General features: G+C 58.4%; 1 protein-coding gene across 1 annotated transcript in view; it reads left to right on the top strand.

Moving 5' to 3' along the window:
* Positions 1 to 24,248, top strand: part of LOC134420563 (fibrillin-2-like) — a 69,239-nt gene extending 44,991 nt beyond the window's left edge. The window contains exons 27-64 of the mRNA XM_063160719.1: positions 198 to 323; positions 635 to 757; positions 978 to 1,103; positions 1,208 to 1,333; positions 1,673 to 1,795; positions 2,411 to 2,533; positions 3,253 to 3,378; positions 3,739 to 3,861; positions 4,111 to 4,233; positions 4,803 to 4,964; positions 5,760 to 5,828; positions 6,045 to 6,170; positions 6,506 to 6,631; positions 6,898 to 7,047; positions 7,321 to 7,392; positions 8,169 to 8,294; positions 8,579 to 8,704; positions 9,655 to 9,780; positions 10,904 to 11,020; positions 11,112 to 11,240; positions 11,642 to 11,761; positions 12,020 to 12,145; positions 12,223 to 12,375; positions 12,662 to 12,727; positions 12,988 to 13,113; positions 13,351 to 13,470; positions 13,970 to 14,092; positions 14,477 to 14,608; positions 15,522 to 15,647; positions 16,105 to 16,311; positions 17,166 to 17,291; positions 18,349 to 18,471; positions 19,684 to 19,800; positions 21,470 to 21,598; positions 21,999 to 22,118; positions 23,088 to 23,319; positions 23,432 to 23,600; positions 23,874 to 24,248. Of these exons, the coding sequence (XP_063016789.1) occupies positions 198 to 323; positions 635 to 757; positions 978 to 1,103; positions 1,208 to 1,333; positions 1,673 to 1,795; positions 2,411 to 2,533; positions 3,253 to 3,378; positions 3,739 to 3,861; positions 4,111 to 4,233; positions 4,803 to 4,964; positions 5,760 to 5,828; positions 6,045 to 6,170; positions 6,506 to 6,631; positions 6,898 to 7,047; positions 7,321 to 7,392; positions 8,169 to 8,294; positions 8,579 to 8,704; positions 9,655 to 9,780; positions 10,904 to 11,020; positions 11,112 to 11,240; positions 11,642 to 11,761; positions 12,020 to 12,145; positions 12,223 to 12,375; positions 12,662 to 12,727; positions 12,988 to 13,113; positions 13,351 to 13,470; positions 13,970 to 14,092; positions 14,477 to 14,608; positions 15,522 to 15,647; positions 16,105 to 16,311; positions 17,166 to 17,291; positions 18,349 to 18,471; positions 19,684 to 19,800; positions 21,470 to 21,598; positions 21,999 to 22,118; positions 23,088 to 23,319; positions 23,432 to 23,600; positions 23,874 to 24,248 (5,138 nt within the window). The remainder of the gene's footprint in view (positions 1 to 197; positions 324 to 634; positions 758 to 977; positions 1,104 to 1,207; positions 1,334 to 1,672; positions 1,796 to 2,410; positions 2,534 to 3,252; positions 3,379 to 3,738; positions 3,862 to 4,110; positions 4,234 to 4,802; positions 4,965 to 5,759; positions 5,829 to 6,044; positions 6,171 to 6,505; positions 6,632 to 6,897; positions 7,048 to 7,320; positions 7,393 to 8,168; positions 8,295 to 8,578; positions 8,705 to 9,654; positions 9,781 to 10,903; positions 11,021 to 11,111; positions 11,241 to 11,641; positions 11,762 to 12,019; positions 12,146 to 12,222; positions 12,376 to 12,661; positions 12,728 to 12,987; positions 13,114 to 13,350; positions 13,471 to 13,969; positions 14,093 to 14,476; positions 14,609 to 15,521; positions 15,648 to 16,104; positions 16,312 to 17,165; positions 17,292 to 18,348; positions 18,472 to 19,683; positions 19,801 to 21,469; positions 21,599 to 21,998; positions 22,119 to 23,087; positions 23,320 to 23,431; positions 23,601 to 23,873) is intronic.
* The last annotated feature ends 3,134 nt before the right edge of the window (positions 24,249 to 27,382 follow it).

Genomic DNA, 27,382 nt, shown 5'->3' with positions numbered 1-27,382 from the left:
ATAAGTGGGTCCAGCTCATCCCAGAGGGGCTCATTCCAAGGCCAAGAGCTCATCCAGACCAAGCTCATTCCCAGCGTTTTGTTGCATTGGTGTTGTTCATTTTGCTGCTCCCTTTGACCAGTGGGAAAAAATTCAGTTTGGGCACCAGCTGATGGCCTGAGCAGGGCTGGCTGCTCCAAGTGCTCTTGTCCCCTCAGACATCAACGAGTGCTCCCTCAGTGACAACCTCTGTCGCAACGGGCGCTGCGTCAACGTCATCGGCACCTACCAGTGCTCCTGTGACTCTGGATTCCAGGCCACGCCAGACAGGCAGGGCTGTGTGGGTGAGTGCTCCTCCAAAGGGTCCTTCAAGCACCTTGGGGTGAGCCCAGAACCTTCCTGGGCTTGTAGGTGTTGTGTTCAGAGGGTAAAGCAAACGGGGAATGTCGTGGATGGGCGGCAGCCAAATCTGTGCTGCTGGCACAGGGCTCTGAGGGCACTGCCAGGGGCTGGGCAGAAGGAATGAGGTGTTCCCTTGTGGCTGGGGGAGATTTGTGTCCTCTTCTGCCACCCAAACTGCTGCCTGGGCCCTTGTCTGTGCAGGGCTGGGTCCCTGTGGGTCCCTGCCAGCTCAGGGTGCTGTGGTTGTCCCCAGACATCGACGAGTGCACCATCACCAATGGGGGCTGTGACACCCACTGCTCCAACTCCGAGGGCAGCTACGAGTGCAGCTGCAGCGAAGGCTACGCCCTGATGCCAGACAAGAGGTCCTGTGCAGGTCAGTGCCCACCTTGGCTCTTGCAGGTGCTGCCCCAGGGACCTCTCTGTCCCCCACAGCTGGCTCCAGGATTAGGGGTCTCATTCTTAAGTCCCTTCCAGAGATGGATGATTTTGCTTTGCACTGCCACACCCAGCCGCTCACAATTTGGGGTTTCCTCCTTCCCCCCTGGTGCTCCAGCTTTCCCTGTGTTCACCTTGGCATGGTCTCCTCTCTGCAGATATTGATGAGTGTGAGGATAACCCCGAGATCTGTGACGGGGGGCAGTGCACCAACATCCCCGGCGAGTACCGCTGCCTCTGCTTCGACGGCTTCATGGCATCCCTGGACATGAAGACCTGCATTGGTGAGGCCCTGGCTGTGCCCTGGGCGTGCCCCACCTCTGCCTCCTGTCCCCAGAGCCACACTGGGGGATCCTCGGGGTGTCCCATGGGTGCCTTTGTCCCGCAGATGTGAACGAGTGCGACCTCAACCCCAACATCTGCCTGCACGGCGAGTGTGAGAACACCAAGGGCTCCTTCATCTGCCACTGCCAGCTGGGCTACTTCGTCAAGAAGGGAACCACGGGGTGCACAGGTGGGAGCTCAGCACGCCTGGAGCTGGGGCTGCCAGTGAGGAAAACTGGGAAACCGCCCTGGAGGCAGCCCCAGCCCGGGGTGCTGTGTGGGGCATGCTGTGGGATGTGCTGGGCAGGCACACAGTGCCAGGACACACCTGTTCCCAGGTGCTGGCCAAGCCAGGAGCCAGCCCTTCCTCCTGCACGTTTGCCAGGGCTGAGCTCCTCAGCTCCAGCACCCAAGCCCAGGCAGCCTCTCCCCCAAATCCCCGGGAGCTGTGGGAGTGGGATCAGCCCAGCTCAGCCCTGCTGTTCTGGGGGAGCCGAGCTGGGCCAGCCCTGGTGTCCTTCCTCTGCAGACATCGACGAGTGTGAGATTGGAGCCCACAACTGTGACATGCACGCCTCCTGCATCAACGTCCCCGGCAGCTTCAAGTGCAAGTGTCGCTCGGGCTGGCTCGGGGACGGGCTCAAGTGCAACGGTGAGTGCTCACCAGGGCAGGGCCAGCCCTCTCCAGGGGCTCTGGGGAGCCTGGGCTGAGATGGAGGGGTTCAACCTGGAGAAAAGGAGGCTCAGAGGGGAGCTGCAAAGGTCCCTGACAGGAGGGGACAGCTGAGGGGTCAGGCTGTGCTCACAGGGGACAACAGGACAAGAGGGAACGGCCTCAGGCTGGGCCAGAGGGGGTTTAGGTAGGATATTGGGAAAATGTCTTCGTGGAAGTGTCCAGCCCTGGCACAGTCTCCATCCCTGGAGGGATTTAAAGCCATGTAGATGTAGTTGGTGACTATGGTCAGTGGGTCAGCAGTGTCCTGGTGGTGACCAGAGAAGTTCTCAGGGAATGTGCTGAAGCCTCCAGACAGTCTCCTGGGCCATTTGTGTGCCCCTGTAGCTGCTCAGGCTCAGGGCAAAGCCACGAAAATGCCAGGCTGGGCAGTGCTTGGTGGAAGGTGTCCCTGGGGGTGGAACTGGATGATCCTTAAGGTCCTTCCCACTCAAACCACTCCGTGCTTCCATGAGTGAGTCCAGCCCATCCAGGAGCCCAAGCTCATTCCCGATTAGCCAGGCCAGGCACTGACAGGCTGTTATCCATGCCCAGACCTGGATGAGTGTGCAACTGAGGAGCACAAGTGCAACCTGAACGCCAACTGTGTGAACACGCCCGGCTCGTACCGCTGCGCCTGCCGCGACGGCTTCAACGGCGACGGCTTCTCCTGCTCAGGTGAGCCTTGGGCTGGCTCACAACAGGGCTGGGACAGAGCCCAGCCCCTGCCCGGCTTTGAACAGACAGATTCTGTCTGCTGAGGAAGGTGGAGCCTCCCCTGAAATGGAAAATGTAAACCCCTTCCCTCTGAATTATTGTAATTTTGAAATTAAGGGGCTCGCTCTCAGGGAAAGATGTGGGAATAGGAATAACAGTTCTGCACTAGGAAAATGCAGTGGGAAAATGCTGCTCTGGTATCCCAAAACCTCAGACTATATCCAGGAAGGAATGCTTGGCTCCTCCCCCTGGGTGGAGCATCTCCCAATGGGATGATGGGATTTTATCAGCCATGCAGTGACACTCAATGGCTCATTAACAGAAGATGATTAATAATTGATGGCCCATTAACAGAAGATCGCTCCTGGAGGGAGGATTGGTTGTGGAAGAAATAAAGAAAACTGCCCAATGAGCAGAAGATAACTGCCCCGCCTCTGACAAATATGGAAATAGAATACACACATTATCTTCCAATCCAGGCCAGCCCCTCTGAACCACCAGCCTGGCTGGGTGGTGCCCAGAGCACAGCCTGGTCCGTGCCACAGGGCTCCAGCCCCTCCTCACAGGTGTCAGGGGAGGCTCAGGGCCATGAGCTGCAGCCTCCCAGCCATGGGTGGGCACCCTCCTGGGCTCCCCGGGCTGGCAGAGGGCAGCCCCCAGCCCCGTGTCCCTCCCTGCAGACGTGGATGAGTGTGCAGACAACGTGAACCTGTGTGAGAATGGGCAGTGCCTCAACGCCCCCGGCGGGTACCGCTGCGAGTGCGAGATGGGCTTCAACCCCACCGAGGACAGCAAGGCCTGCCAGGGTGAGTGCCCGGGCCCTGAGCCCCTCCTGGGCCTCTCTGGCCTCTGCTGGCACCTCCTGCTCCATGAGCCAGCCCCCAGCACCTGCTGGTGCCAGGCTCCTGAGGTGCCAGCTGTGCCACTGGTGTGCCCAGCCTTGGACTGAGCCTGGATTCCTGAAAATGGAAAACCAGGAGAAAAGGGGTGAGGGGAGAGAGGGGGAGAGGGTGGGGGGGGCCCAGCTCCCCCAGGAGATTGTCTCACATGTCACCAGGACCATCCTGGGGTGGGTTGGTCACAGCTGGGCAGGAGGTGGGAGCAGGAGCAGCCTGTCCTGGCCCTCAGGCTGCCCCAGCCTGTCCCCAGCTGTCCCTGTTTTGCAGACATTGATGAATGCACCTTCCAGAACATCTGTGTCTTTGGCACCTGCCAGAACCTGCCCGGGATGTTCCGCTGTGCCTGCGACGATGGCTATGAGCTGGACAGGAGTGGGGGCAACTGCACAGGTCAGGGCTCTGGGCTCTGCTGGGCCCATCCGTGGCAGCCTGAAAGCAGCCCATGGTCCCTGTGGTGTCCTTGCTGCTGGGGTGGCCCGGGGGCACAGCTGAGTGTGGCTGCGCTCCTCCTCTGGGCAGGGAGCTGAGGGTGGCACAGGGCTTGCCAGGGGAGACACCTGGGCACAGAGCTGGGGCTGGGCTGGGCTTTCCTGGCAGCGCTCACCTCCATCTTCAGTGTCCATCTGTCCGTCCTTTCAGACATCAACGAGTGTGCAGACCCTGTGAACTGCATCAACGGGCTCTGTGTCAACACCCCGGGCAGCTACCTGTGCAACTGCCCCCAGGACTTCGAGCTGAACCCCACGGGGGTGGGCTGTGTGGGTGAGTGGGACCCCACCCTGACCCACCTGGGGGTCCTTCTTGGTGCTCCTGTGTGGCTGGAGCTGGACACAACGAGGGTGGCTGTCCCTCTGTGCCTGTTCCTTGCCTGGCTGTCCCCCATGCATTTAACCCTGCAGCAGCAGCAGAACCCGTGACCCGCTGAGTGTGTCCCACCTGGTGTCACTCTCACTGCACTCTTGTTGCTCCAGGGCAGCTCTGGAGCTGTTTTATTCCCTGCCAGTGCCCAAGGCCGGGTTGGACAGGGCTTGGAGCAGCCTGGCACAGTGGAAGGTGTCCCCACCCATGGACAGGATGGTCCTTCAGGTCCCTTCAGCCCAAACCATTTGGGGTTCCATGATCCCACACCGCTCCCAGCACAGGGCCCCAGTAACCCCCAATTTTCCCTTATCCCTGGAAGATTTCCCATTCCTTTGCAGGGCGTGGAGCGGGGTCACCTTTAAGGTCCCCTCCATCCCAAACCATTCCACAATTCCACCATCCCATCCCTCCTGCACCCCCAAAGCTCTCCAGGAGAAGTTTCTCTGGCTCAGAGCCCCGTGTCTGTGCAGATACCCGCGTTGGGAATTGCTTCCTGGACACGCAGGACCGAGGGGACGGGGGCATCTCCTGCAGCGCCGAGATCGGCGTGGGGGTCACCAGGGCCTCCTGCTGCTGCTCCCTGGGCCGTGCCTGGGGCAACCCCTGCGAGCTCTGCCCTCCAGCCAACACCAGTGAGTGGGGAACGGCTCGGGATGGGCACGGGGGGAAGGAGGGAAGAGGGGCAGGGTCGCTCCCAGATGGATCCTCAGCCCAATCTGGAGGTGCTGAGTTTGGGATGGACACGGGGAGAAGGAGGGAAGAGGGGCTGGGTCACTCCCCATGGATCCTCAGCCCAATCTGGAGGTGCTGAGTTGGGGATTTGCTGCTCCATCCGGGGCAGGGTCACTCCCTGGTGGATCCTCAGCCCAATCTGGAGGTGCTGAGTTTGGGATGGACAGGGGGGGAAGGAGGGAAGAGGGGCTGGGTCACTCCCCATGGATCCTCAGCCCAAACTGGAGATGCTGAGTTTGGGATTTGCTGCTCCATCCGGGGCAGGGTCACTCCCCATGGATCCTCAGCCCAATCTGGAGATGCTGAGTTTGGGATGGACACGGGGAGAAGGAGGGAAGAGGGGCAGGGTCACTCCCCATGGATCCTCAGCCCAAACTGGAGGTGCTGAGTTTGGGATTTGCTGCTCCACGCGGGGCAGGGCAGAGGTGAAGTGGGGGGGGGAGGCCAGGCTGTTGTGTTTGGGGGTCCAGGTTGGGATCTTTCCTTCCCAGTGGGCTGGGGAGGGAATGTGGGATCCCCCCTGGAAGGGAGGGCAGGCTGTGGGCTGGCTCAGCAGGTGATGGGGACGGAGCTGCTCCATCCCAGCCCTTCCACAGCCCCATGGCTGTTCCTGCTGGGCCTCTCCTGGCTCTCCCCACCCTCCTGCTTCAGGGGAGCCCCTCAGCCCCCTCAGCTCCCCCTGCCTTTCTCCACAGCCGAGTACAAGACCTTGTGCCCTGGGGGAGAAGGGTTCCGGCCCAACCCCATCACTGTCATCCTGGAGGGTGAGTTACCCCTGTTCCCATGGCCCTTCCTGAGGGATGGGGTGCTGGGGGACCCCAGGGCTGTGGGGACACTCTGTGCCATGGCCCCCCAAGTGATGGACACAAAGCGTGGCTATCCTTGGCTGTGCAGAGCAGGGCTGGGCACGGTGGGCTGAGCTCTCTGCAGCTGGGGGGTGGCACAGGCACTGAAAATGTCCCCCTGCTGTCCCTCCTCAGACATTGACGAGTGCCAGGAGCTGCCAGGGCTGTGCCAGGGCGGCAATTGTGTCAACACCTTCGGCAGCTTCCAGTGCGAGTGTCCCCTGGGCTACTACCTCAACGAGGACACCCGGATCTGCGAGGGTACCGGGGCTGGGGACAGGGGTGGCACCTCCTCCAGGGGCTGGGGACAGGGGTGGCACCTCCTCCAGGGGCTGGGGACACAGGGGTGGCATCTCCTCCAGGGGCTGGGGACACAGGGGTGGCAACTGTGTGTGTGCCAAGGTGATGACCACGTGTGCCCGCTGCCCCGGGAATGGTTGGGAGCATCCCTTCCCCTTTCCAGATTCCCTCATCACCAACCTGTCCCCAGCCTGCTCCCCGTGCCAAACCCACCCATCCCTCGTGCCAAGCCTACCCCCACCCCACCTGTGCCCTTCTCTGCCCGTGCCCAGTGCTCTGCCTCCTTCCTCCCACAGATATTGATGAGTGCTCTGCCCACATCGGGATCTGTGGCCCTGGCACCTGCTACAACACCCTGGGCAACTACACCTGCGTGTGCCCACCTGAGTACATGCAGGTCAACGGGGGAAACAACTGCATGGGTACGGCTCTGGGTGCTCTGCATTCCTGGGGAGGGCTCAAATCCATGGGGAATGCTCCGGATCTCTGGGGAGGGGGCTGGCACTGCCATGCCAGAGGGGATGGAGCAGAAGTGCTGGAAACAGGAGCTGGGATTCAGAGATGGATGTGGCGCTCGGTGCTCTGCTCTGAGTGATGGCTTGGGCTCCATTTGGAGGCCTTTCCTGCCATTCCTGGGGCTGGCAGTGCCACTCCCAGGGCTCTCCCAAGCCTGGCACTGCCCTTGCAGACATGAGGAAGAGCGTTTGCTACCGCAACTACAACGACACCTGCGAGAACGAGCTGTCCTTCAACATGACCAAGAAGATGTGCTGCTGCTCCTACAACATTGGCAAGGCCTGGAACAAACCCTGCGAGCCCTGTCCCACCCCTGCCAGCGGTAAGTGTCCCTGTGCCACCCCTAAGTGCCCTCACAGTGTCCCTGTGCCACCCCTGCCCACCATAAGCCTTCCCATGTGATTCCTGTCCCATCAATTTTCCCATTTTCCCATGAAATTTGGGGCGTGGGCACCAACAAGTGAATGGGGAGGAAGGAGAGCGTTCTGGGGGTGACTCCCAGCACAGTGGGGAGCCCCTGGTGCCTCTCAGAGCCCAATTCCAGCACTCCTGGCCCTCCCTGGGCACTGCCATGAGCTCGGTGTTCCCTTTCCAGCCGAGTACCAGATCCTGTGTGGGAACCAAGCCCCTGGATTCATCATTGACATCCACACAGGGAAGCCCATTGGTGAGTGAATCCTGCATCCCATGGGGCCAGGGCTGCCCCTGTCATCCCATGGGAGCTTCTTTCTTAGGGAATGGAAGGTTGGGGCAAGGAGAAGAGGCTTGGCAGTGCCGGGGACTGAAGAGGTGGAGATGAGTTAATCTTCTTTCCTGGGAAGGAAGTGCAACAGAAGGAGATGGTGGGACCCCAGAGCCATCCCAGTATTCCAGTGACCCCCTGGGCTCCCCATTTCCATCCCCAGAGCTGAGCTGTTACTGCAGGGACACACTCAGGGCAAGCAGGGGCCGTGTCCTGGGTGGAGCCTTCCCAAAATGCTGATGCTGTGGAGCATTCCTGGGATGCCAGGGATGGGATGCTGACGTTGAGGGGCATTTCTGGGATGCCAGGGTGGGATGCTGATGCTCAGGAGCATTCCCAGGATTCAGAGGGTGGGATGCTGATGCTGTGGAGCATTCCTGGGATGCAGGGATGGGATGATGATGGTGTGGAGCATTCCCAGGATGCCGAGGGTGGGATGCTGATGCTGTGGAGCATTCCTGGGATGCCAGGGTGGGATGCTGATGTTGAGGAGCATTCCCAAGATTCAGGGTTGGGATGCTGATGCTGTGGAGCATTCCTGGGATTCAGAGGTTGGGATGCTGATGCTGTGGAGCATTCCTGGGATGCCAGGGTGGGATGCTGATGTTGAGGAGCATTCCCAAGATTCAGGGTTGGGATGCTGATGCTGTGGAGCATTCCTGGGATTCAGAGGGTGGGATGCTGATGTTGCACTGGTGCAGATATCGATGAGTGCAGCGAGATCCCGGCCATCTGCACCAACGGCGTCTGCATCAACCAGATCGGGAGCTTCCGCTGCGAGTGCCCCATCGGCTTCAGCTACAACAACATCCTGCTCATCTGCGAAGGTACCTCGGGAATTCCGGGGAGTCCCAGCTCCTCCTGGCTTGGGACACTGCCGCAGGGCTGTGGCAGCTCCACGGGGGGGATTTTTGGGGTGTCCTGTTCCACAGAGGGGATTTTTGGGATGGCCCGCCCAGCACTGGCAGCTGCACGCCCCAATCCCCGTGGTCCTTTACCGAGCTGTTCCCACCGGGATCGGTGATCCCAGCCCCGCTCAACCGTTCCCGGGATCCCCCTGCACTGATCCCGGTGCCACCCCAGAGTGTCCCCGTGCCCTCTGTCCCCGCAGACATCGACGAGTGCAGCAGCGGGGAGACGCTGTGCCAGCGGCACGCCGAGTGCGTCAACATCCCCGGCAGCTTCCGCTGCGAGTGCGCCACGGGCTACCGGCTGTCCCCGGGGGGAGCCTGCGTGGGTAAGGACACAGCTGGGCAGCACACCTGGGTACATCTGGGGCACACCTGGGTACATCTGGGGCACACCTGGGCGAAACACCTGGGCACACCTGGGTACATCTGGGGCACACCTGGGTACATCTGGGGCACACCTGGGCGAAACACCTGGGCACACCTGGGAAACACCTGGGACACACCTGAGCTCACCTGGGACGCACACCTGGGCACACCTGGGTACATCTGGGGCACACCTGGGTGAAACACCTGGGCACACCTGGGTACATCTGGGGCACACCTGGGTACATCTGGGGCACACCTGGGCGAAACACCTGGGCACACCTGGGTAACACCTGGGACACACCTGAGCTCACCTGGGACGCACACCTGGGACACACCTGGGTGCACCTGGGAAACACACCTGGGACGCACCTGGTCATAAGTGAGCCGCTCACATCTGAGAAACACACCTGAGACACGCCTGGTCGTACCTGGGACACACCTGGGAAACACACCTGAGTGTACCTGGACACACCTGGGACGCACCTTGTCATATGTGAGCCACTTACATCTGAAAAACATACCTGGAACACACCTGGTCTACACTTGGTCATACCTGATCACAGCTGGGACACACTTGGGCACACCTGATCATACCTGAGCCACTCACACCTGAGAAACACACTGGAACACACCTGGTCATACCTGGAGACACTTGGGAAACACACCTGGGACACACCTGATCACACCTGAACACACACCTGATCACACCCTGAACACACACCTGATCACACCTGAACACACACCTGATCACACCCTGAACACACACCTGATCACACCCCCCTTTTTTGGGATGACAGCACACAAATCTCATTGTCCATCAAGTCACCTGTCCAGAACCATGGGTGGGGCTCTGCTCTCCCCACCTGTCCCCTCCCTGCCCCTCACCTGCACCCCCTGGGCCCCGTTCCAGGTCGCAACGAGTGCCAGGAGATCCCCAACGTGTGCAGCCACGGCGACTGCGTGGACACCGAGGGCAGCTACGTCTGCATCTGCCACAACGGCTTCAAGGCCACCGGGGAGCAGACCATGTGCATGGGTCAGTGTCACATCCCCCCGTCAGTGTCACATTCCCCGGGTCAGTGTCACATTCCCTGGATCAGTATCACCCACCCTGGGTCAGTGTCACAAACCCCAGGTCAGTGTCACATCCCCCGGGTCAGTGTCGCATCCCCCGGTCAGTGTCACATCCTTGGGTCAGTATCACCCACCCTGGGTCAGTGTCACCCACCCTGGGTCAGTGTCACCCACCCTGGGTCAGTGTCGCATCCCCCAGGTCAGTGTCACATCCCCCGGGTCAGTGTCACATCCCCCAGGTCAGTGTCACATCCCCCGGGTCAGTGTCACATCCCCCAGTCAGTGTCACCCACCCTGGGTCAGTGTCACCCACCCTGGGTCAGTGTCGCATCCCCCGGGTCAGTGTCACATCCTTGGGTCAGTGTCACATTCCCTGGGTCAGTGTCACATCCCCCGGGTCAGTGTCACATTCCCTGGGTCAGTATCACCCACCCTGAGTCAGTGTCACATCCTTGGGTCAGTGTCACATTCCCCGGGTCAGTGTCACATTCCCTGGGTCAGTGTCACAAACCCCAGGTCAGTGTCACATCCCCCAGGTCAGTGTCACATTCCCTGGGTCAGTATCACCCACCCTGGGTCAGTGTCACCCACCCTGGGTCAGTGTCACATCCCCCAGGTCAGTGTCACATCCTTGGGTCAGTGTCACATCCCCCGGGTCAGTGTCACATCCCCCAGTCAGTGTCACCCACCCTGGGTCAGTGTCACATCCCCCAGGTCAGTGTCACATCCCCAGGTCAGTGTCACATCCTTGGGTCAGTGTCACCCACCTGGGTCAGTGTCACATCCCCCTGGTCAGTGTCACATTCCCTGGGTCACTGGGTCAGTGTCACATCCTTGGGTCAGTGTCACCCACCTGGGTCAGTGTCACTCCACTGGTCAGTGCCACCCCAGGGGGACACAAGTCCCTGACACTCCAGGGGTTCTGCCAGGGACAGCTGAGTGTCCTGCCCTGCAGCCTGTCCCCAGGCTGTCCCTGTGCTCTGCAGCTTGTCCCCAGGCTGTCCCCGGGCCCTCCCCAGCCTGTGCCTGTCCCCAGGCTGTCCCTGCAGCCCCCTGGCCTCTCAGGTGTGTCCCTGTCCCCGCAGACATCGACGAGTGTGACCGCCAGCCCTGCGGCAACGGGACCTGCAAGAACACCGTGGGCTCCTACAACTGCCTGTGCTTCCCTGGCTTCGAGCTCACCCACAACAACGACTGCATGGGTGAGTGCCCAGCCCTGGGGACACCCCCGGGGCCGGCCCTGCTGGCTGGCACCCGCGGGTGACGCCTGGCACTGTTGCTGTGGCTCTGCAGACGTGGACGAGTGCTCGTCGCTGGTGGGGCAGGTGTGCAGGAACGGGCAGTGCATCAACAGCGTGGGCTCCTTCCAGTGCCTGTGCCAGGAGGGCTACGACCGCACCCCCGACGGCAAGAACTGTGTGGGTGAGTGTCCACCCCAGTGTCCGCTCCATGGCCAGGGTCCTCTGGCCTGCCTGGTGCTGTCCATGTGGTCCCCAAGCTGCTCCCAGCAGTTCCATTCTCCAGAAGCACCCACAAAGTCTCCTGGAAGCAAAGCCTGCTCACTGAGATGCCCATGGAGAGCTGGGCTGGCCCCTCGCTGCCTCCATCTCCCTCCAGGCCTGTCCCTCCCTGAGCTGGGACCTGCAGGCAGTGGGAGGAACATCCTGTCCACGCCCCAGAGTCCTACCAGGGATGCCCTGAGAACCATCCTGGAAATATCTCCCCCATTCCACATCACCTTTGGGGCAAGGCGGGGCCTGGTGCACCCTGAGGTGCTCAGAGCAGAGCCCAGACCCCACCCCTGGCTGTTTTCCCCTCTCCAGACATCAACGAGTGCGTGAGCCTGCCCGGGACCTGCTCCCCTGGCACCTGCCAGAACCTGGAGGGCTCCTTCCGCTGCATCTGCCCCCCTGGCTACGAGGTGCAGAACGACAACTGCATTGGTAAGGCCTGCCCTGTGCCCCCATCGCAGCCCCTGCACACCCCATCTGTCCTTCCTGAGGGGGCCAGGGCACCCCAGGCGGGTCAGCACCCCCAAATCCCTTCAGGGAGCCAGGCAAGCCCAGCCCTGGTGGCACAGGAGGCTTTGGGGCGTTGCTGTGCCCATTTCCCCTGCAGGAGGGCTCTGGGGTGGGGCAGGGGTGGTGCTCACCCGCCTCACCTCCTCCAATGGCCCCTGGCTGTGTCCCTGCTGCTCCCAGACATCAACGAGTGCGAGGAGGAGCCCAACATCTGCCTCTTTGGGACGTGCACCAACACCCCCGGCAGCTTCCAGTGCGTGTGCCCGCCCGGCTTCGTGCTGTCTGACAACGGCCGCCGCTGCTTCGGTCAGTGCCCGATCCCTGGGGTTCCCGCAGGATCCCCGGAATCTCCCTGACCCTGGCACGTCCCCATCCTCCCCCAGACACCCGCCAGAGCTTCTGCTTCACTCGCTTCGACAACGGGAAGTGCTCGGTGCCCAAGGCCTTCAACACCACCAAGGCTCGGTGCTGCTGCAGCAAAATGCCCGGGGAGGGCTGGGGAGACCCCTGCGAGCTGTGCCCGCAGGAGGGCAACGGTAGGGAGGGGACGGGGACACGGGTGTCCCCAGGGGAGCGGGGATGGGTGTGTCCTCATGGGTGTGTCCTCATGGGTGTGTCCTCAGGGGACAGAAATGGGTGTGTCCCTATGGAGGGATGGGTGTGTCCCCGTAGGAACGGTGGCTGTGTCCCCACGGGAGAGTCCTTGGTGTGTCCCCACTTCCAGAAGCCTCCAAAGCCCGTTTCAGCTGCTGGGAGCAGAACCCCATCAGCACATCCCGCGTTTCTTTGTCTTTTCATTCCCGCTTTTCCTTCCTCCCCCAGTTGCCTTCCAGGAGCTGTGTCCCTATGGCCACGGGGCCATCCCAGGCCCAGGTGACACCCGGGAAGGTGAGGCTGTGTGGAGGGACGAGCAGAACTTTGGGCTGGGGGTTGTTGCCTGCAATTGATGAGTCCTGGGCTGCTGGAGAGCAGGGTGGGATCTTGGGGGGGACACACCGGACTAGGCACCCCAAATCCCCCAAACTGCTCACCAGGGCTTCATCCTTCAGCTCTGCAGAGGAAATGAGACTCCCTGAGCATCCCCTGGCAGTGCTGAGGGGACAGGGCATTTTTGTGGCCGTGTGAAGCTGCCAATTTTCCATTTCCAGATGTGAACGAGTGCTCGGAGAACCTGGGGGTGTGCATCAACGGCGCCTGCATCAACACCGACGGCTCCTTCCGCTGCGAGTGCCCCTTCGGCTACAACCTGGACTACACCGGGGTCAACTGCGTGGGTGAGGCTCTGGGGGGGCCTGGGGGGCCTGGGGGGGTGCCCCGCTCCCTCCTGCTCCATCCCCATCACTCCAGAGGGGATGGATCCGTATGTGCACGTGGAGAGAGGGAATCGCTGCTCCCTCACCCCTTCCCTTCCATCCCGGCTCTGCTGGGACACTTGGAGTGCTCTGCCTGCAAGAGCCCAGCCCTTCCCCATCCTCCTCCTCCTCCTCCTCCTCACGTTCTGTGCTCCCCAGACACGGATGAGTGCTCCATTGGCAATCCCTGTGGGAATGGCACCTGCACCAACGTGGTGGGAGGCTTCGAGTGCGCCTGCGACGAGGGCTTTGAGCCGGGGCCCATGATGACCTGTGAAGGTAATGACCTGGGGGCCAGCCCCTTCATTCCCACCCCACTGGGCTCTGTGGGACCCCCTGCTCCCTGCCTGGCCCAGCCCCTTCATTCCCACCCCACTGGGCTCTGTGGGACCCCCTGCTCCCTGCCTGGCCCAGCCCCTTCATTCCCACCACCCTGGGCTTTGTGGGACCCCCTGCTCCCTGCCTGGCCCAGCCCTCCATGGGTGGTGTGGAAAGCTGGGTGAGGCTCCTCTCCACTCTGGGCTCCTTCTGCTCCCTGTGGAGCCCAGGAGGAAGCCTGGAGCCCTGGATGAACACAGGAGCTGCCTCCCCAAGGACCAGCAGGCCATTCCCCCCAAAGCTGCTGGGACACCAGGGGTCTGTCCCTCTGCAAGGGCAGAGACAGCAGGAGGCTTTGGTGGAGCAAAGCTGTGGTGTGGGATGGATTCCCAGGAAGGTGGATGTGCCCTGGGGAGCTCCTGAGGGCACCCAGGTGAGTTCTGTCCTCTCCTCCCTGCAGACATCAACGAGTGCTCCCTGAACCCCCTGCTCTGTGCCTTCCGCTGCATCAACACCTTCGGCTCCTACGAGTGCACCTGCCCCTCTGGCTACGCCCTGCGGGAGGACAGGAGGATGTGCAGAGGTAAAACCCCTTCTGCAGCCCCCAGGGCACGGCCCAAAGTGCCCCCAGCCCCTGCACCTGGCCAGGTGGGAATTCTGAGCTGGCTTTTCTCACCGTCACCCACCTCGGTGTCCTGGCAGGAAGGAATTGTTCCCTGGGAGGGTGGGCAGGTTTCCCAGAAAAGCTGCCCCTGGATCCTTGGAAGTGTCCAAGGCTTGGAGCAGCCTGGGACAGTGGAAGGTGTCCCTGCCATGGCACTGGATGAGTGTCAAAGTCCCAACTCATTCCATGACACTTTTTAACCTGAGTGCCAGCCAGGCTGGCTGAGGCTGAAGGGATGGATGGGGCAGTGCAGGCTGGCAGGGCTGGCAGGGCTGGCAGGGGCTCTGATGGGTCTCGTTGCAGATCTGGACGAGTGTGCAGAGGGGCTGCACGACTGTGAGTCCCGGGGGATGCTCTGCAAGAACCTCATTGGCACCTTCATGTGCATCTGCCCTCCTGGCATGCAGCGCAGGCCCGACGGCGAGGGCTGCACAGGTACCAGGGGCATTCCTGGGGCATTCCTGGGGCACAGACAGCAGTGTTCCTCTCTGAGGGATCATCCACAGACTTGTGCTTTACATCCTTCTTTGCTTCACATCCTTCTGTGCTTTACACCCTTTTCTGTTTTACATCCTTGAGCTCCTCCCTGGGCTTTCCCACATGTCACAACTTTCTGAGTGTCCCAATAGGACACACAAAACCTTTGTCCATCCCTGGAGCCGCCCTGGGCCAGGTGTCCTTGCCTTTGAGTATTTCTGAGTGTTCCAAGCTGCCTTTGGGATGGGGAGGAATGAACAGCCCAGAGCTGCACAGGACAGAGACAGCTCCAACCCAACACAATCAAGTCCAACCCAATCCAATCCAGTCCAGTCCAATCCGGTCCAACCCAACCCAGCCCAACCCAATCCAGTCCAACCCAATCCAGTCCAACCCAGCCCAACCCAATCCACTCCAACCCAACCCAATCCAGTCCAACCCAATCCAGTCCAGTCCAACCCAATCCAACCCAACCCAACTCAACCCAATCCAGTCCAGTCCAACCCAATCCAACTCAACCCAACCCCAGTCCAACCCAACCCCAGTCCAACCCAATCCAATCCAACCCAACTCAACCCAACCCCAGTCCAACCCAATCCAATCCAACCCAACCCAACCCAATCCAATCCCAGCAGCAGCTGGAGCATGGCCAAGCCAGGGAAGCTGAGTTCTGGCCACCCTGCCCTGGAAGAGCTCTGGGATGGGTGGATGTTTTCCCCATGGAGGAACCCCAGGTTGAGGTTCCTCCCAGCTGCCCAAAGACACGGAAGGGACCCTCAGGGGCTCAGTGAGGTCTCTCCACGGGCAGTGGGGAGCCGGGCAGGTCTGTGCCTGCCCTCAGCAGGGCTCTGAGTGTGTGCCCTCCCTGCAGATGAGAACGAGTGCCGCAGCAAGCCGGGGATCTGCCCCAACGGGCGCTGCGTGAACACGGCCGGCAGTTACCGCTGCGACTGCAACGAGGGCTTCGAAGTCAGCGCCTCGGGCACCGAGTGCATCGGTAATGCCCTGCTGGGCTGCTGCAGTGCCCCCCGGCAGCACAGGCAGATTGTTGGGGGTTTGGAGGGGCTCAGAGAGCGGGAAGGGACTGGGGACAGGGATACAGGGGATGCATTCCTGCTGGCGGGTGGGATACTGGGCAGGAATTGTTCCCTGGAGGGTGGGGAGGGCCTGGCACAGCTGTGGCTGCCCCTGGAACTGTTCAAGGCCAGGTTGGACGGGGTTTGGGACACCCTGGGACAGTGGGAGGTGTCCCTGCCCATGGCAAGGGTGGCACCGGGGGGGTTTAAGGTCTCTCCAACCCAAACCACTCTGGGGTTCTTTGCTCCTGAGCAGGAAAGCTGTTGGAGCATCCCCTTTATCCAAACTCCCCCAGGCTCCCCGGCACCACCTGGGTTCCCCCTGGTGCTGGCACTGCCCCAGAGCCTGAATTTGTGTCTCCCCCTTTCTGTGCCCAGACACCCGGCAGGGCTTCTGCTTCACGGAGGTGCTGCAGACCATGTGCCAGATGTCCTCCACCAACCGCAACCTGGTCACCAAGTCCGAGTGCTGCTGCAACAGCGGGCGCAGCTGGGGCCCCCAGTGCGAGCTCTGCCCCCTGCCTGGCACTGCCCACTACAAGAAGATGTGTCCCCACGGCCCTGGCTACTCCACGGATGGCAGAGGTCAGTGGGGCACTGGGGTGTTTGCTGGGTCCCCAGGATGGAGGAGGAAATGAATCTGACTCCATGTTCTTAGAAGGATATGATATGATAAATATAATATAATATAATATAATATAATATAATATAATATAATATAATATAATATAATATAATATAATATAATATAATATAATATAACTTTAATAACAATATACAATATTAATTATATTAACATTAATATACTAATATATTAATATTATGTTAATGTATTAATATATAAGATAATAATGTATTATATCATATTATATATTATAACATATATTAATATATTGATATTTATATTGATGTATTAATATTAATAATATTAATAGAATATAGATTTAGTAATATACAATATATATTATATTATGTTATGTTATGTTATGTTATGTTATATTATATTATATTACATTACGTTATATTATATTATATTATGTTTATTATATTTATTATATTATATTTATAATATTATAGCATAGTATAGTATAGTATAGTATAGTATAGTATAGTATAGTATAGTATAGTATAGTATAGTATAGTATATTAATTAACAGAGTCCTTCACTCAGCCTCCATCCCTGCTCTGGGGACAAACCCCACGCACCTCCAGGGAATGTGCAGAAGATTTCTGCTTTGTGACAGCTCAGCCACAAATCCAGTTCACCTTCCCAGCTCCCACTCCAGCAGGGGGATGTTTATTGCCACTTGTGAGCTGCCAAAATAACCCCCAGACACTTGAGCTGCGTGAATTATCTGATAACGAGCGCCAGATAAGCTTTTTGTGGGGAGTGAGCTGCGCTGGCACTGACAGCTCCTCCTGTCCCCCTCTCTTCGCAGACATCGACGAGTGCAAGGTGCTGCCCAACCTGTGCAGGAACGGGCAGTGCATCAACAGCATCGGCTCCTTCCGCTGCCACTGCCGCCTGGGCTACACCCCGGACATCACGGGCACGGCCTGCCAGGGTGAGCCGGGCACTGGGCACAGCCACACCAGCCCCGGGTGACAGAACCCAGATATTGGGCTTATCTCAGAGTGATGCAGGCCATTCCGGGTACCTCAGTCCCTCTTGGAGACAGAGTGCCCGAATACCCCGTCAGCTGGCTACCCTTAGCAAGCTCAGTGATTTCAGCTCTTTAGTGATTTCAGCTCTTTAGTGATTTCAGCTCTTTGCTGGCTAGGGCACCTTTGGCTCTTTGGCTGGGGCAGAAGCAGATGAGAGAGAGGAGAAGGAGAGGTCCTTGTGGTTCCACAGCAATGGTTTATTGAGGGATCTGTGGAGGGTTCCAGTGACAGCTCCTCTTCTGTCAGATGGGCTAAAACAGCCCCTTTTATAGGGTATAGGGGGATCCAAGATTTCCCAATAGTAAGGGTTAGGGAAAAGTGGCCTGTGGGGTTACAGAGATAACCTATAGGTCGAGACAGAAGACAGGAGCTTATTTTGCTGTCTCATCATAACTCAGCAGTTCCTGCTGTTAAATCTCAATCCTCCATGGAGTCTGCTACACCTGGGCTGCCCTTCCTGGTCCTTAACCCCACCTGGGACCCACCCTCCCCTCGACTCCCCAGAGCTGAGGGTCTGGATCTCCGCCCTGTTCACTTCCAAGTCTTTCTTTAACTCCTTAAAAATGAGTTCAGTCTTCCCCGAGCCCAGGACTGGGATCTGAGCTGAAATCTGGGAGCTGCCAGCCCCTTCCAGGCAGCACAGCTGGTTCCAGGCAGGCTGAGCGCCCTGCTGGGATCCAGATGTTGGCATAAACATCTGGAATCACAGCGCTCTCCCTGCAGGATTTGTCACAGATTTGTTGTGCTGGCTCGAACTGAGCTGCTGCCCCAAAGCCCTCAGCTGCTTCCTGGAGAGTGACAATGGGGTGTTTGTCCAGGAATGCCACAATCCATGGGGATATCTCAGCCCTGAGCCCAAAACCTTCTGTTCAGGAGCCCCTGAGTGGGCTGGGAGGGGTGGAGGGGACCCTGCCCAAGCAGCAGCACAAGCTGATGTGTTGTGTCCCTGGAGTGCAGATCTGGACGAGTGTAACCAGTCCCCGAAGCCCTGCAACTTCATCTGCAAGAACACCGAGGGCAGCTACCAGTGCTCCTGCCCCCGGGGCTACGTCCTGCAGGAGGATGGCAAGATCTGCAAAGGTACAGGAGCAGGGAGCTGGGGACAGGGCAGCCAGATGTGGGAAAAACATCAGCAGGAAGATGTGGGGAGAGGTGCCACACGTGAGGGTTTGACCCTTCCGCGCTCCAGGTGTGGCTCATCAGGGGAAAAATGCTCTTGGCTCTGCCCTGGAGATTGCACAGCACATCCTGAGCTCCGGGGAGCTCAGAGGGATGTCCCCAGCACGTGGCATTGTCACCAGCCAGGCTGGGGCTGTGCCCACCCCACAGTGTGGGAACCTGGCCTCGGGATCTGGGAGGACCTGTGACCTGCAGGAGAGGCAGGGGAACACCCCTGCATCTTGCTGATGGGTCTGTGTGGGGTGGGGAAATAATGGGGAAATTGGGGGAAATTAATCAGGAAAATTTCGGAGAAATAATGGGGGAAAATGGGAAAAATAATTGGGAACAATGGGGGGAAAATAATTGGGGAAAATGGGGGAAAATAATTGGGAAAATTTTGGAGAAATAATGGGGGAAAATGGGAAAAATAATTGGGAACAATGGGGGGAAATAATTGGGAAAATGGGAGGAAATAAGTGGGGAAAATGGGAGGAAATAAGTGGGGAAAATGGGGGAAAATAATTGGGAAAATGGGGGGAAATAATTGGGAAAAACGGGGGGAAATAATTGGGAAAATGGGGGGAAATAATTGGGAAAAAATGGGGGGAAATAACAGGGAAAAATGGGGGTAAAATAATTAGGAAAAATGTGGGGAAATAATTGGGAAAATTGGGGGAAAATAACTGGAAACAACAGGGGGAAATAATTGGGAAAATGGGGGGAAATAATTGGGAAAAAATGGGGGGAAATAACTGGGGAAATGATGGAAAATGAATGGGGAAAAATGGGGGAAATAATTGGGAAAAATGGGGGAAAATAATAGGGAAAATGGGGGAAAATAATTGGGAAAAAATGGGGGAAATAATAGGGAAAATTGTGGAAAATAATAGGGGAAAAATAGGGGGGAAATGGGAAAAATAATGGGGAAATTGGGAGAAAATAATAATGGGCAAAACTGGGGGAAATCATTAGGAAAAACAAGGAAAATAAATGGGTGTGAGGTGGGGACAGGTTTGTCCTTCCCCTGGGAGAACTTCAGGGGAGCTGGGGCTGCTGCTGTGCATCCAGAGGGACACTGAGGTGTCACAGCCTCAGAGGGGACAAACTGAGACCCTCTCCCTGTCCCCCCAGACCTGGATGAGTGCTCCACCAAGCAGCACAACTGCCAGTTCCTCTGTGTCAACGTCATCGGCAGCTTCAACTGCAAGTGCCCCCCTGGCTTCACCCAGCACCACTCGTCCTGCATTGGTGAGTGCAAAATTCAATTCCTGAGTGCCCAGTTCCTGGGTGCACAATTCCTGCCCTGCATTGGTGAGTGCAAAATTCAAATTCCTGAGTGCCCAGTTCAATTCCTGAGTGCCCAATTCCTGAGTGCCCAATTCCTGAGTGCCCAATTCCTGCCCTGCATTGGTGAGTGCAAAATTCAATTCCTGAGTGCCCAGTTCCATTCCTGAGTGCCCAATTCCTGAGTGCCCAATTCCTGGGTGCCCAATTCCTGCCCTGCACTGGTGAGTGCCCAATTCAATTCCTGAGTGCCCAGTTCAATTCCTGAGTGCCCAATTCCTGGGTGCACAATTCCCGAGTGCCCAATTCCTGCCCTGCATTGGTGAGTGCCCAATTCAAATTCCTGAGTGCCCAGTTCAATTCCTGAGTGCCCAGTTCAATTCCTGAGTGCCCAATTCCTGAGTGCCCAATTCCTGCCCTGCATTGGTGAGTGCAAAATTCAATTCCTCAGTGCCCAGTTCAATTCCTGAGTGCCCAATTCCTGGGTGCCAAATTCCTGGGTGCCCAATTCCTGCCCTGCATTGGTGAGTGCCCAATTCAATTCCTGAGTGCCCAGTTCAATTCCTGAGTGCCCAATTCCTGAGTGCCCAATTCCTGCCCTGCATTGGTGGGTGCCCAATTCAATTCCTGAGTGCCCAGTTCAATTCCTGAGTGCCCAATTCCTGGGTGCCCAATTCCTGCCCTGCATTGGTGAGTGCCCAATTCCTGAGTGAGTGCCCAATTCCTGAGTGCCCAATTCCTGCCCTGCACTGGTGAGTGCCCAATTCCTCAGTGCCCAGTTCCTCAGTGCACAATTAATTCCTGCTCTTCCCGTTCCCACCGAGCTGCTCTGGCTCAGCAGAGAATGTGAGAGAATTCCCAGCCCCCAAACTCCCCAAACTGAGCCCTGTCCCTCTGTATCACCCTGCCAGTGGCTGCATTGCCCCTCTGCTGCTCTGCCTCTCCATCTGAGGTGGCCACAGGGCCAGGGGTGGACATCCAGGTGGCCAGGGGTGGGTTTCCAGGTGGGTTTCCAGAGGGATTTTCAGGTGGATTTCCAGGTGGCCAGTGATGGATTTTCAGGTCACCAGGGATGAACTTTCAGATGGTGAGGGATGGATTTCCAGGGGTGGATTTCTAGGTGGTCAGGGGTGGATTTCCATGTCACCAGAGATGGATTTCCAGGTGGATTTCCGGGTGGATTTCCAGGTGGAATTGCGGGTGGATTTCCAGGTCACCAGGGATAGATTTCCAGGTGGCCAGAGATGTCTTTCCAGGTGGATTTCCAGGTGGCCAGAGGTGGATTTCCAGGTGGCCAGGGATGGATTTCCAGGTGGCCAGGGATGGATTTCCAGGTGGATTTCCAGGTGGATTTCCAGGTGGTCAGGGGTGGATTTCCAGGTGGATTTCCAGGTGGATTTCCAGGTGGTCAGGGGTGGATTTCCAGGTGGATTTCCAGGTGGATTTCCAGGTGGAATTCCGGGTGGATTTCCAGGTGGATTTCCAGGTGGCCAGAGATGGATTTCCAGGTGGATTTCCAGGTGGATTTCTAGGTGGTCAGGGGTGGATTTCCAGGTGGATTTCCAGGTGGAATTCCGGGTGGATTTCCAGGTGGATTTCGTGGCCACAAAGCCCTGCTGGTGGTGTTTTGCAGACAACAACGAGTGCACAGCCCAGCCCTCGCTGTGTGGAGCCAAGGGGCAGTGCCTGAACACCCCGGGCAGCTACAACTGCGAGTGCCAGAAGGGATTTTCTCTGGACAGCTCCGGGGTCAACTGTGAAGGTGGGGCTGGGCCTCCAGGGAGCTCCCATGGGGAGGAACTCTGGGGTTCCCTGAGGAGCCTCGGTGCTGATGGGAACCTCAGGAGTGTTTGGACAATGCTCTCAGGGATGGGGTGGGGTTGCTGGGGGGTCTGGGCAGGGCTGGGGGTTGCACTGGGGGATCCCTGGGGAAGGGAATGGTGCCACATTCCAGCAGGAGAGATCTCAGAGCAGAGCTGGGGACAGCTCAGGCCACAGCTGGGATCAGGGACCATCCCAGCAGGGCTGTGTGGGAGCTGGGGGTGTCACTGCAGGGCCAGAATGGGGCACAGGAGCAGCCTGGAGGGTGCCAGGCGGGTCCCTGAGCCCCCCCCAGGCCCAGGGGACAGTGTGTGAGGTCCCTGTGTGTCCCTTGGGTGCAGACGTGGACGAGTGCGACGGGAACCACCGGTGCCAGCACGGCTGCCAGAACGTGCTGGGCGGGTACCGCTGCGGCTGCCCCCAGGGCTACGTGCAGCACTACCAGTGGAACCAGTGCGTGGGTGAGTGGGGGCACTGGGGAGGGCTGCCACACCTGGGGAGGGGTGCCACACCTGGTGGAGGTGTCCCATACCTGTGGGGTGCATTCTGTACCTGTGGGATGCGTCCTAAGGAGTGTATCCTGTACCTGGGGGAAGTGTCCCATACCTGGGGAAGGTGTCCCATACGTGTGGGGCGCGTTCTGTGGGGTGTATCATGTACCTGTGGGAGGGATCCCATACCTGTGGGGTGTATCCTGTACCTGTAGGATGCACCCCGCACTTGTAGGGTGTATCCTGTACCCATGGGATGTATCCTGTACCCATGGGGTGTATCCTGTACCCATAGGAGTCACCCTTTACCTGTGGGGTGTATTCTGTACCCATGGGGTGTATCCTGTACCCATGGGATGTATTCTGTACCCGTGGGGTGTATCCTGTACCCATAGGAGTCACCCTTTACCTGTGGGGTGTATTCTGTACCCATGGGGTGTATCCTGTACCCATAGGAGTCACCCTTTACCTGTGGGGTGTATCCTGTACCCATGGGGTGTATCCTGTACCCATGGGATGTATCCTGTACCCATGGGATGTATTCTGTACCCATGGGGTGTATCCTGTACCCATAGGAGTCACCCTTTACCTGTGGGGTGTATCCTGTACCCATGGGGTGTATCCTGTACCCATAGGAGTCACCCTTTACCTGTGGGGTGTATCCTGTACCCATGGGGTGTATCCTGTACCCATGGGGTGTATCCTGTACCCATGGGATGTATTCTGTACCCATGGGGTGTATCCTGTACCCATAGGAGTCACCCTTTACCTGTGGGGTGTATCCTGTACCCATGGGAGTTACCCTGTACCCCTGGGATGCACCGTGTCCCCGTGGGATGCACCCTGCACCCATGGGCTGCACCCTGCACCCATGGGTGACACCCCACGGCTCTGTGACTCCCTGACTCCCCCATTTTCCCCCTCCGTGTCTCCCTGCAGATGAGAACGAGTGCTCCAGCCCCTCTGCCTGCGGCTCTGCCTCCTGCTACAACACCCTGGGCAGCTTCAAGTGCGTGTGTCCCTCGGGCTTCGACTTCGACCAGGCCTTCGGGGGCTGCCAGGACGTGGACGAGTGCTCGGCCGGGGGCAGCCCCTGCAGCTACGGCTGCTCCAACACGGACGGGGGGTACCTGTGCGGCTGCCCCGGCGGGTACTTCAGAGCAGGACAGGGGTAAGGCACGTCCACGCGTGGCCCTCTGGGCGTTTCCCTCCCACACGGGGAACCCGGGAGTGCTGAACGTTCCCGTTGGGTTCACGGATTCCCTCTGCTCTCCTGCCACCAGCCACTGCATTTCTGGCTTGGGGTTTGGGAAGGGTCCCTACCTGCCTGCGCCCCAGGAGGAGGATGAGGACAACCTGCTGTCCCCCGAGACGTGCTACGAGTGCAAGATCAACGGGTACCCCAAGAGGGGCCGGCAGCGGCGCAGCGTCAACGGCACGGAGAGGCACCAGGTGAGGAAGCCGGGGCATCTGGAGGGGCTGGGGCAAGGCAGGGGCTGGATCCCTTCAGGAACAGGGCCTGGAGTGGATCCCGTTACCCCAGCGACTCCCCTGTCTTGTTTTTGGGCACAAACCCGTGCTGTTGGTGTGTTAATTTTGCTGCTCCCAGCAGGATCACGCCACTGTGAACCTGGCCAGCACGGTTCTCCCTTTATTCAAAGAGAGTCAGGACTCCTCTGTCTTGTTTTTGTGCTGTTGGTGTGTTAATTTTGCTGCTCCCAGCAGGATCACGAGGTGAACCTGGCCAGCATGGACGTGGAGGCGCCGCTGTCCATGGCGCTGAACCTGTCGGAGCTGGCGCACAAGGAGCACATCCTGGAGCTTCTTCCGGCCCTGGAGCCGCTGGAGAACCGCGTGCGCTACGCCATCGCCCAGGGCAACGAGGAGGGGCTGTTCCGCATCCACCACAGGGACGGGCTCAGCTTCCTGCACCTGGGCCGCAAGAAAATCCTGCCGGGCACCTACGTGCTGGAGATCGTCAGCGTGGGCCTGCCCCGCCGGCGGGAACTGCACAAACTCGAGGCCGACAACCACCTCGACTACTTGGCGGGGGAGCTGGGCCAGGCACTGAGGATGAAGCTGCAGCTCCAGCTCTACTAAAGCCACCAGAGACCCCCCCCCAGTCCCACCCGACAGCGCAGCCCTGCCCCTCGCCACCCACCCCGGCAACAACGACGGGATCCTCTCCTGCCACCGCCACCGCCACCGCTGGGACAGCATGGGGATGTCCCTGTGGGATCAGCCACCACAGGAACTGTCCTTGTAGGGTCAGCCACCACCAGGACAGCCATGGGAACTGTCCTTGTAGGATCAGCCACCACCAGGACAGCCATGGGAACTGTCCTTGTAGGATCAGCCACCACCAGGACAGCCATGGGAAATGTCCCTGTGGGATCAGCCACCACAGGAACTGTCCTTGTAGGGTCAGCCACCACCAGGACCTGTCCTTGTAGGATCAGCCTACACAGGAACTGTCCTTGTAGGATCAGCCACCACCAGGACATGCATGGAGAATGTCCTGCTAGGATCAGCCATGGGAAATGTCCCTGTGGGATCAGCACCTGCTGGGACAGCCATGGAGGATGTCCTGCTAGGATCAGCCACCACAGGAACTGTCCTTGTAGGGTCAGCCACCACCAGGACCTGTCCTTGTAGGATCAGCCTACACAGGAACTGTCCTTGTAGGATCAGCCACCACCAGGACATCCATGGAGAATGTCCTGCTAGGATCAGCCATGGGAAATGTCCCTGTGGGATCAGCACCTGCTGGGACAGCCATGGAGGATGTCCTGCTAGGATCAGCCACCACAGGAACTGTCCTTGTAGGATCAGCCTCCACCAGGACCTGTCCTTGTAGGATCAGCCTCCACAGGAACTGTCCCTGTAGGATCAGCCACCACCAGGACAGCCATGGGAACTGTCCTTGTAGGATCAGCCACCAACAGGACCTGTCCTTGTGGGATCAGCCTCCACAGGAACTGTCCTTGTAGGGTCAGCCACCACCAGGACAGCCATGGGGATGTCCTACTAGGATCAGCCGTGGGAAATGTCCCTGTGGGATCAGCACCTGCTGGGACAGCCATGGAGGATGTCCTGCTAGGATCAGCCACCACCAGGACAGCCATGGGGATGTCCCTGTGGGATCAGCCACCACCAGGACAGCCATGGGGACTGTCCCTGTGGGATCAGCCATGGGGAATGTCCCTATGGAATCAGCACCTCTGGGGATGCTCTGCTCTGGGGACCAAGCCCGAGCCACAGCTCACAAAGCTCCCAAAAGCCAAAGAGTCCAAACTCCTGAGCAGGGACTCCCCTCCCTCTGCTCCCACCTCTCCCCCTTATCCAGGACACTCCCAGCTGAGGATCTGCTCATTCCCGGGATAAAGGCGCTGATTCCTGTGATTAAGATGCTCATTCCCAGGATAAAGGTGCTCATTCCTGGGATAAAGGTGCTGATTCCCAAGATAGAAGGTGCTGATTCCTGTAATTAGGGTGCTCATTCCCGTGATAAATGGTGCTGATTCCCAGGATAAAAGAGGCTCCTTCCCGGGATAAAAGAGGCTCATTCCCACGATAAAAGGTGCTGATTCCCGGGATAAAAGGTGCTCATTCCCGGGATAAAGGTGCTCATTCCCAGGAGCTGCCTCATCCCCAGTCCAAGGTGCTCACAGCTCCTGGGTGCTGGTTCCTGGCCAGCGTTCTGCACTGTGTCCATCCATCCACCCTCCCATATTTATGGAAAACCACCAAAGCAATGCTGGCTCGGTGCTGTCAGGAGTGCATTTTCCTGTAGCTTTACGTTTTTTTGGAGGGGTGGGAATTTCTCTGGGGCGGGGGATGTGTGTGTTTACTGTATCGGGGCTCCAGGCAAACTTGAAAACTCTTCAAAGCAGCTCCAGACTCTGGATTTTACAAGAGTCCCAGAGCTTGTGACAGGATGGGTGGCCTGATGTTTGGGATTGTTTTTTTTGGTTTTTTTTTTTTTTTAATTATTATTTTTGGTTTGTTTTTTTTCCAACAGGTGCTTTTTTTAAAAAAAAAGAAAGAAAAAAAGAAAAACCAAAATCCAAAAAGTATTAATAATAATAATAATAAATTAGCAGAGCTGGGTTTGTGTGCGTGTGTTGAGCCAAAGTCTCAAAGCTCAAGGTTTCCTCTCCTCCTCTTTGGTGTGGTGTTTTGGTTCGTTTTTTTTTTGTTTTTGTTTTTTTTTTTTTTTTTAATTTGTTTTATATTGACATTTCTTGCTGGTTGGTTTTTTCGGGGGGAAGTGTTGAAACCCCAAACCTGTGCCCCTTGTCCCGCACAGAGAGGTGGCTCTTTGTGGAATTCCTTTTTTGTATCAGAAGCAACGGCAACAATAAAATTATTTTGGGTTAATTGGAGCTGTGTCTTTGTGTGGGGCACAGATTGGGAGCTCCCAGCCTGGACCTTTCTTTGGAGATGGAATTGGGATTGTCCAGCCTGGAGAAGGCTCTGGGGAAGAGCTCAGAGCCTAAAGGGGCTCCAGGAGAGGGGCTGGCGACAAGGATGGAGGGACAGGACGCAGGGAACTGCCTCAAACTGGACCAAACTGGGGAATTTGGGTGGGTATTGGGAAGGAATTCCTGGCTGGGAGGGAACGGGATGGAATTCCCGGAGCAGCTGTGGATCCCCGGCAGTGCCGAGGCCAGGCTGGAGCAGTGGGAGGTGTCCCTGCCATGGCACGGGTGGCACCGGGCGGCTCGGCCGGGGTCGGGCCGATGTGGTCCAGCCCAGACGCTCCTTCCAGGCCGATATTCCCGGTTTTTGGAAGCTCTTCCCGGTGCCAGCAGAGGGCGGGCGGGACTGCGGCACCCGGGGCCGGCAGGGAGCGGGGACAGCACCGGAGAGAGGGGACAGAACCGGACAGAGGGGACAGCACCGGGCAGAGGGGACAGCACCGGACAGAGGGGACAGACCCGGAGAGAGGGGACAGACCCGGACATAGGGGACAGACCCGGGCAGGGGCAAACAGGGGCTCGGACAGCCGCAGAATGTCCCGGAACAGCTCCGTGCGTGAGCGGGGATTCGTGCCGGACCGTGCTGGGACAGGAGGTGGCCGGGCTGGGTCCCCATGCCCTGGGGACAGAGTGACCTGGTGGCCACTCCTGCAGTATCCACAATGACCCCTCGCTCTTCCTCCTCCTTTTCCTCCTCCTCCTCCTCCTGCCCCCAGGGTTTTGGAGGGTCCCGTTCCCCTCCCGGCACGCAGC

Source organism: Melospiza melodia, chromosome 7, assembly GCF_035770615.1.
Source record: "Melospiza melodia melodia isolate bMelMel2 chromosome 7, bMelMel2.pri, whole genome shotgun sequence".
In the NCBI taxonomy this organism is placed as follows: Eukaryota; Metazoa; Chordata; class Aves; order Passeriformes; family Passerellidae; genus Melospiza; species Melospiza melodia.
Note: the sequence above shows the minus strand (reverse complement) of the source record. Positions and strands in the feature narration are given on the sequence as shown.